The following is a 9,639-nucleotide window of genomic DNA, read 5'->3' as shown; positions in this document are numbered from 1 at the left end:
GGTCCTAACTCTGTAGACCTGTTGGTCCTAACTCTGTGAACCCGTTGGTCCTAACTCTGTGAACCTTCCGGTTCTAACTCTGTGGACCGTCCAGTCCTAACTCTATGAACCTTCCGGTTCTAACTCTGTGGACCTTCTAGTCCTAACTCTATAAACTCTGGAATACGCACAACATAAGTCACATAGAAATAATGAAGTGCATCACAATCACATAGATAACATACAAAATACTATGTCATATAACTCTAATTACCACTCTAGGTAAAGTATAGTGAGAAGACTCACCTCGGGTAATTCGGTAAACCTCGAACTCTGAAATACTGCACTAGCCTTCGCCTAATCACATAAATATTTACTCTAATTAATACAACTTCGAAAGGCTATGCTAACCCCCTCTACAAGTTCTCTAAGAAGGGTAAAAGACCATTCTACCCCTCTAATGGCTAATAAGTCCAAACACTGACTAAACCCTAAAAGTCAACAAAAGTCAACGGTCAAACTTTGACCCGACTCGTCGAGTGCACTCGTGTGACTCGGCGAGTACATGCATGTCCTCTTCGCCCCTGGCCGTCACTCGACTAGCTGGGTCAACCCTATACCCCACGGGTTATCACGGATCGCGAATCACGGGGCAACCCGACTCGACTCGTCGAGTCCCTTATGAGCTCGGCGAGTTCCTCCCATGACAACACTCATCTGACCTCTTGAGGTCAGATCTGCTTGTCTAATCTATAGATCCGACCTCCCCATGACCAATAATCACGTAAAGGTCGAATCTTGCTACACATGCAATGTCCCCAAGGCTTATTTTGGTGAAATCTCTTCTAACATGGCAACCTATGTCCATTTTCTCCATGGAACCATAAAAAGCAGAATGGGGAAGGCTCTCTAGACCTCCATGGGTCCAGATCTGAGGTCTAGCATAGCAAAGGACCATAAACTCCACTTATCAAACTCTAAAAGGCTAAAGAAAACCCAAGATCATGGATCTTAACCCAAAACAGAAAGGAAGTTCGATTTGATACCTCAAAAGTGTAGATCTGAACTTGAAAACCCTGGATCCACAGCTCCTTTGACCTCCTATTGCTGGAAACAACTTCTTCTTTGCTAAATCACACCAAAATAGATCAATATAGCCTTATCTCTCTCTAAACTCGCTCAAGCTCTCAAAGGGCACTCTCTCTGGACAGGTAGCCGCACAAAAGGGCTATAAGGTCATTTAAAAAGGGCACATGCCCGGGGATTCAGGGTTTCAGTCTTCAGCACGGACTCGTCGATTCCACCCTTAGTGACTCGTCGAGTCCCCTCATTTATTAGTCAACAATATGCGATCCTACTTGACGAGTCTAGGCGTTGACTTGTCTAGTCCCTCTCTTAACTCCAAAATAAATGATATAGTATAATACCTGGAAATCAGGATGTTACAAGTGGTCCATATGGTTTGGGACAGTCTGCATGATTGGTCCTTATAAAGAATTGTTAACTCGGACCATCCCTATTGTATGTTTTTGTTAAGCTTTTTGTCCTTGATAGACATAAAATGACAAGACTATGCTTATTTTATATATATATATATATATATATATATATATATATATATATATATATATAGAAGTAATTCAAATAAAAACAGTAAATAGTGTGAGAACGTAAAAACACAATTTTTATGTTATTATTCTGTAATGAATTTTGTATATGTGTATTGTTGAAGTAATTCTAATATAAATATTAACTTTCGACTAGTCATATATTCATTATAATGTTATCATTCTATTATAAACTTATGTATGGGCATTTTTTGTAGTAATTCTAATTTTAATTTTAACATTTGACTATTCATTTATTCTTTACTGAATAATGACATAAAGGTGTCGATATAAAATTCATTGCAGAATAATAACATAAAAAAGTGTTTTTACGTTCTCACACTATTTACTGTTTATTATTTTAAATTATAAATAAAACATAAATCGAAACAAATTGAAAAAATAAGTTAAATAAAAAAAAATGCAATCACCATCTTCCCTTCATCCCTTGTTCCTCTTCGTATCCATTTCTTCTTCCTAATTACATCTTTCCCTCTTCTTTAAACTCAGGAACCTTAACGGATCACCCAACCCACTGTTGCTAGACACAAAATTCGTCGCCACTGGCCGAAAACCTCAACAAATCTGCCGACCATGCCTCACCACCTTTATACTCTTTCTAAGCCCCTCTAAAGCATCCATCGATCCCGATTTTCTACTTCGCCGGAAACCACTCTAAAGTCGCCATCAATCCCGATTTTCACTCCAAAGATACGATATTTATATGAAACGACCATAATTTCGTTAAAAAAACTGATTGTAGATTGGAAACGACCACCAACTCTAACTCTAGCTCTCTCTCTCTCTAACTCTAACTCTCTCTCGCTCTCTCTCTCTCTCTCTATGTGTGTGTTTATCTTTCTTTCTCTCTCCCCCTTCTCTCCCTGTATGTCTCCCTATTCCATAGCCTCGATGAAATCCCTACACACTACTATTGGAAACATTCATGGGAAGGGTTGACAGAGAACCGATGGCCTGAGAGTATGATCTGCTTCATTAATCGTTTCAGATGGAGTTTCATCATGAAAGTGTTAGGGGTTTCAAACATTTCGATTTTGATTTTGAATTCTAATTTATGGACCAGGAACGCAGATTCCCTATACCACATGGACCATCCGTGTAATTTACCCTATATGTAATTATACAAAGTGTATATTATTAAATACATTAATTTAATTATTTGAATAATAAGATTTAAGATTCATAAAATTATAATATTTAAAACTCATTTCGACTTACTATTGAGTCGTTGACTTGATAGACCCATTAAAAACATAGCTCGAAGAAACAATTTATTAAATCAATGAAAAAAGCCACCATGTGTGTGTTCATGTGTAAAGTTGCTCAAGAAAAAGGCCAAGATTCTAATTCAAGACTTTAATGGCAAACATGTTACGAATATTCTACTATTAGTTTACATTTAAAAAAAGAATATTTTTACCATAAAAGTTTTAAATTACATTAATTATAATAAATCTTTTTATTTTATTAATATATACTTTTTAATAACCAAAGTAAACCGTGCCCAAAGGGCATTCCTTTCTTCATCCTCTATATACTTTGCTTACAAGCTTGGAATCCCTACACCTCTCTCTATATCCTCTCCTTTGTAGCAACCTTTCAAAAGTCCTTATTATTTTCATTTTTAGAGAAAAAAAAAAACAGTATAAGAAAAGGAAAATGTCGACTTACACTTACTTATCGAATGACAATGACAACAGAGCACGAAGAATGAGGTTGTTTGGCCGCGAGAAGCCAATCTACGAAATACTCGGAGGTGGAAAAGGTATGATATGTGAAATTAAATGTATGCAATAGTGATATGAATATTTTTTTCATTTGGTTTAAAAATATTTAGTAGTTAAAATGCTCTAATCTAACTCCAGAAACAGAGTAATCACAAGATTACATAAAAAAAAAGGGAGTACTAATGTTCCTTCACTTTATTTTTATGCATTAAAATAATAGAGTTACTGCAAAAAGGGAGTAAGAAACATCTTTTGTAAATGGTGTTATGTTTTAGTGATGGTCTAAGAAACAAAAATTTTGAATTATCAGCTGCAAATATTTTATTATGGAGAGACAAAGCGGTATCGGGTGCGGTTTTTATGGGGGTGTTGACATTATGGTTTCTTTTCGAGGTTGCGGAGTATAACCTTGTGACATTTCTTTGTCACTTGACCATCACTCTCATGCTTGTTATATTTATTTGGTCCAATGGAGCCAAAGCCTTCAAATGGTAAGATCTAGTTCTATGAAATTCAAATAACTGAATATAACGCCAAATTTTATAAAACTCATGTAGTTTATTTTTTGGTTAAATAATTAAAATAATGTCATTTAACACTGAGTATTTTTTTTCTTTCTAAAAGAATGCTATACAAGACTTTGAATTTTATAGAAAATATTATTGTTTGGAATTTGTTCAATTTAATTATTTGGATTTTTTTAATGATTTAGTTAATCATTAAAACGTTGAAATTTAAAAATAATAATAATAATAATAACAAGGCCAGTATTCTTCCGATTGTAATTTTCAGTTTACTACAGCTTTTTTGCAAAGAGACAAAAAAATAAATTCTAAGTTGTTAAAAAGATAAAATTTTGTTAGTGGTTAAATAAAAACTACAACAGTGTTTATGTTGTTTAACAAGTTTGGAATTATGTGTTACAGGACTCCTCCTGAAATCCCCAAGTTCCTATTGGAGGAATCAATGTTATGCAAAGTTATATGTGAAAAACTCAACGTCTTCTTGTCGTGGCTTATCTACATTGCTTGTGGAAACGACATTAAACTCTTTTGTTTGGTAATAATTTGAAGGTTACGTGTTCAATTATTTTCTCGTTTCCTGAGGAAAATTTAATATAGATCGTTTTTTGTTTCTCAGTAAGTATTAATTGTTTGAATACGACAAATTTTTTGCAACATATTGCCAAAAGGAGATTCAAATGTCTTATCAATTTCATTATTCATATGTTGGATTCCTTAATTTATGTTTGATCAGGTGATTCTCGTTATTTCAATGCTTTCAACGATTGGGAACTACATCGCCGCATCAAATCTTCTGTTCATTGGTAAACAAACTTTGTTTATAACATGCTTTTTGTACCTTTCTATATTATATTATGTATGGAAATTGTTTTACAATTATTACACCCCTTCGAATAAATATAAGGTTAAATATAAATATCAACTTAGATATTCCAGGTATTGTGTACAAACAATTTCCCGAATCTGTTACATCTACCTAATTGCCTAGAGCTACACCAAATCATATTTGGAATGATCCGAGAAAAATTACAATCTCGATTTCAGACAAAATCAGATATAATAAACACAAAATACATGTTTGTTATGTGTGAATTCGAAACAATAATTGCAAAGAGAACATAGAAGAAAAGTATATCTGATTTTGTTTCGAATTTTTATTAGATGTCTTTTTATGCGACTTTTGTTATTTGCCAATGTATTGAAGGCAGGGAACCATTTTTAATGGTGTTGTATAAAGGGTGCTGTGAGCTCCCGTATTTTATTAATGGATCCATATTACCCTTTTAGTGGAAAATTTTTATATTTACCATTGAGAATCATAATATGAATTTTATTGGCTTATGCAATAGGGATCGTGTGCATGGGGACACTACCGTATTTATATGAGAGGCATGAGGAAAAGGTAAATTATCTGTTTGCGACGTTAATTTGGAGGATTTCGAAGGCCTACAACACATTTGATAGAAATATTGTTTCGAAGATACCGAGATGGCCCCTCAAACACAGGAAATATTTGTAAAATCCATCAAATATACCGAATTTAATTGGTTTTTTTTACTAAATTGGAGAGATGATTATAAAGAAAACGGGAGAGAATGTATAAAAAATTCATAATTTTTTTTTTCTTTAATGACATTTTGATTTTATCATATCATAGTTTTCAATATTTATTTTTCTTTTGAACCACTTAAACCCTTGACTTCAAGGAAGAAAGGGGATCACCTAATACGGTTGGGCTAGAAGCCTTTTGGTGTTTCAATATTTACTAAGCAATTATTAACACTACTTTATTATTCAATCCTATATACTTTTTATTTATATTAAATTTATAGCAAAAATACAATGTATACTGTGTATTGATGGATGAGAGACTGAATCTCCATAGCAAATGAGGACAACAAAAAGTCTATAAATAAAGTAACAATTTACCCATACAATCCTATAAGAATGGAGATATACAACTAACTACAACAAGAACATAAATTAAACAAAATACAGAAAGCTAAGTGTGACTAATATCTCCTTCAAGCAAAACGATGGTTGTACGAGGCGAAACATATCTGAGAAGAACTCAAATTCATGTTATTAGGGTAGACAAAGATTAATCTCATTATTGAAGGGTATAAGTATATACAGAAAATACAATGGAGAAGAGGAAAAATATAATCACAAAGATTTACAAAAAGATTTACTATAAATAAAAGATTTTGAATATATATAATATATTTGTTTAACCCTCCCCCCCCCCCCCCCAAGCGAAACTGGTGACAGACCAACACAATTTTTTTCATGAAACATGGCAAAGAAAGGTCTTGACAGTGGTTTGGTAAAGATGTCAACCACTTGAAGCTTGGTAGGAACAAACTCAGTATGAAGCTTGCTGATTGTTACAAGTTCGCGAAAGAAGCGATAATCGATGTCTATATGCTTTTCCCGTTGATGAGCAACTGGATTCTGAATAAGAAATAGAGCACTTAAATTGCCACATAAAATAGTCGGCCGACCGGTAGGTTAAACATTTAGGTCCCGAAGAAGATGTCTAATCCAAATTAATTCAACAGTAGTATTGGCCATAGCCCAATATTCCAACTCACAACTGGAGGACGAGATGGTGGGTTGCTTACCTCCAAAAAAGATTGAATAGCCATATACGTCGATCGACGTGTCTTTATACAACGAGCCCAATCTATATCAGAATATCCGGCTAAAGAAGATTTAGTGGCATAAGAAAAATGAAGACCATGAGAGAGAGAGTTCCCTTTACATAGCAGAGAATCCGCTTAACCATTTGAAAATGTTGAACAGTCGGCAAGTGTAGAAAATGACTCGCTTGATTTACCGCATATGATAAATCAGGTCGAGTAATTCAGAGATACGGGAGAGCACCAACCAATGACTGACAATAAGTAGGATTTGAATAACGAACACCAGTACTTAAGAAAACATCATTAGTGGAAAGAGGTGTGCCGACAGGCTTAGAATCTATGCTATTTGCTCACAATAGAATATCTTGGGCATATTTTGTTTGTTTTAAAGACAAAGCAGTGGAACTATATGCTGAAAGACTATATAGGGGAGAGAAGACAATACAGAAAGCGTATGGAGAAGAAGAACAATAACAGTGAAGAGTAAAACCCCCAACTTGATTGTCTCAATCAATATACTGCAGAATATATACAGAGTAATTACAAGGGTAAAAAAGGAAATACCCTCAATTATAAGGCAAAGATTCTGCCTTAATTACAGGGCATAAATGCTTGATTACCAAGCCTAACAATCATACTAAAAATATATAAAACTATTTATTTTGTTACAATATTTATGCTTACCCCCCCCCCCTCAAGTAAGACGTCCGTAAGGGAGGCGCAACTTGACAGATAAAGCATTGAACCTGACTTTAGAGAGGCCCTTTGTGAACAAATCTGCTAACTGGTCATCATTGGATATATAGTGTAGCTTTAAAAATCCACGAGTGACCAATTCTCTTATGAAATGATAGTCTATCTCAATGTGACGAGTACGGGCATGAAATACTGGATTGCGAGCCATATATAGAGCTGATAAATTGTCACAAAAGAGAGAGGGGGGATGAAGAAAGATATTCAACTCACGAAACAAGTAAGAGAACCATCTAAGTTCCGCTGTAGTAGTAGCAAGGGCACGATATTCAGCTTCGCTGCTTGATCGAGAGACGGTCGACTGTTTCTTGGCGGTCCAGACACAAGATTTGGGCCAACATAGATACAAGTACTTGTTGTAGATCGACGATCATTCGGATCTCCTACCCAATCTGAGCCAGAGTAGGCGCGAATGTGAAAAGATGTGGACACGTAGAATGACAAACCCTCCTATAGTGTGCCTTTAATGAACCGTAGAATACGTTTAGCGGCCTGTAGATGAGAGGTACGAGGTTGGTGCATGAATTGACATACTTGATTTACTGAAAAGGCAATGCCTGGTCTGGTAAGTATGAGATATTGTAGGCCACCAACCATGCTGTGATACTTAGTAGCATCTGGAAGTAGGTCACCCTCATGTAAAGACAATCAAGAATTAGGAGCAATAGGAGTAGTAGCCGGCTTGCATCCAGTCATGTTGAATCTTTCCAAAAGATCCAGAGCATATCCGGTTTGTCTTAGCTGCAAAGTGTGACAATTCCGAGTAGCCTCAATGCCAAGGAAATAATGTAAGTTGCCAAGACGACGACTGTCAAAAGTGTTGCATATCACATCAATGATAGAGGAAACAGCGGACGGAGATGACCCGGTGATAATTATATCGTCAACATAGATTAGAAGAATGGTAGTAGACTCATTCGTGTGTTTGATGAATAAAGAGGAATCAGCTTGGCTGTTAAAGAATCCGTGGTGTAACAGAAACTCATGAAGTCGTTGAAACCATGCCCGTGGACTTTGTTTGAGACCATAAAGGGCACGATCTAGTTTGCACACATGATTTGGGAAGGATTTAGAGATGAATCCCGGTGGTTGCTTCATATAAACATCTTCATGAAGAATGCCATTGAGAAAGGCATTTTTAACATCCAATTGTTTGATATCCCAACGTTGAGCATGGGCTAAGGAGAGAACGGTACGAATTGTTGATGGTTTAACCACCGGGCTGAATGTTTCTGCATAATCAAGTCCTTCCTGTTGGGTGAACCCTTGTGCCACCAATCGAGCCTTGTGGCGTTCAAAGGAGCCATCAGCTTTTCTTTTGACCTTAAAAATCCATCTGCATCCCACAACATTCATACCTTGCTGAGAAGGAACAAGGTGCCAAGTCTTGTTTTTGTGTAAGGCAGTAATTTCCTCTTGCATTGCATGTTGCCAATGAGGAAATTTTGATGCTTGTTTAAAAGTTCGAGGTTCAGAAAACACATCATCTAATTTGGTGGCTATTAGACCATGGGGCAATGGATGGGGTGATGTTTTCTGGTAGATATCAACAAGGGACCTGATTTTGAGGGTTGGGTTTAAACTTTCTGGACTTTCAGTGGCTGGATGTGTAATATTTGAAGATGCAGGTATGGCAGGTGAGGGAGTGCATAAATCAGGAGTGACTTTTTGAACTTTGGGTGAAGATGATGCAGGGGTGGCTGGTGAAGAAGATGTATCTGGAGTGAAGTTTACTTGAGATGTCTGCCCAACACTTGTATGTTGATGGTCACCTGGTATTGTTGTAGGCGTGGTTAGTGTTGAAGGATTTGGTGTTGGAATTGAGCTTGGGGTGGGAGTTGTTTGCTCAATAATTGGATGGTGGATTTCTGTAGAGTTTTGAGTTGTTGCAACGTTGGGTTGTGAGGTTGTAGGTGAGGTTGAAAACGAGTGTTGCATATCTTCAGCCATATGGTTGGTCCGCAGTTGTTGCTGTGTTTGACCAGGTACAGACCCTGCACTTTTATTTCTCAAAGGAAAATCCAATTCATCAAAAACAACATGTCGTGAAATATAAACACGACCATTTTTTAAGTCCAAACATCTATAGCCCTTGCGAGTATTATCATAGCCAAGAAAAATACAGTGAGTTGATTTTGGCATAAGCTTGTGAGAATTATACGGTTGAATGTAAGGAAAGCATGAACATCCAAAGACTTTGAGAAAGCGATAATCAGGGTCACGCAAGAGAAGTTTTTGATAGGGGGAGAAAAAATCTAATTGACGCATTGGGAGTCTGTTGATGAGGTACACATCAGTGCTAAATGCTTCAAGCCAAAACTTAAATGGAACGTGTGATTTTGTCATAAGACACATACCCATTTGGACTATGTGTCTATGTTTT

General features: G+C 36.1%; 1 protein-coding gene across 1 annotated transcript; it reads left to right on the top strand.

Annotated features, from left to right (window-relative positions):
• Nucleotides 1-3,191: 3,191 nt before the first annotated feature.
• LOC145069195 (reticulon-like protein B9) lies at nucleotides 3,192-5,501 on the top strand. The gene is made up of 5 exons (XM_079016143.1): nucleotides 3,192-3,372; nucleotides 3,645-3,825; nucleotides 4,261-4,393; nucleotides 4,592-4,661; nucleotides 5,208-5,501. The coding sequence occupies exons 1-5, from the start codon at nucleotides 3,267-3,269 to the stop codon at nucleotides 5,375-5,377; spliced, it is 660 nt and encodes a 219-aa protein (XP_078872269.1). The 5' UTR covers nucleotides 3,192-3,266; the 3' UTR covers nucleotides 5,378-5,501.
• Nucleotides 5,502-9,639: the final 4,138 nt, after the last annotated feature.

The sequence above is a fragment of the Lactuca serriola genome, chromosome 8, assembly GCF_051521515.1.
Source record: "Lactuca serriola cultivar US96UC23 chromosome 8, Lser_US96UC23_V15, whole genome shotgun sequence".
Taxonomy (NCBI): Eukaryota; Viridiplantae; Streptophyta; class Magnoliopsida; order Asterales; family Asteraceae; genus Lactuca; species Lactuca serriola.
This window is presented reverse-complemented; position numbering and strand designations above follow the sequence as displayed.

What these genes read in the sequence shown, in the direction of transcription:
- LOC145069195 (XM_079016143.1), top strand. Translation starts at nt 3,267, where the DNA reads ATGTCGACTTACACTTACTTATCGAATGACAATGACAACAGAGCACGA. An exon ending in AATACTCGGAGGTGGAAAAG is followed by an intron (nt 3,373 to 3,644) that starts GTATGATATGTG and finishes TTGAATTATCAG; the next exon opens with CTGCAAATATTTTATTATGG. An exon ending in ATCAAATCTTCTGTTCATTG is followed by an intron (nt 4,662 to 5,207) that starts GTAAACAAACTT and finishes CTTATGCAATAG; the next exon opens with GGATCGTGTGCATGGGGACA.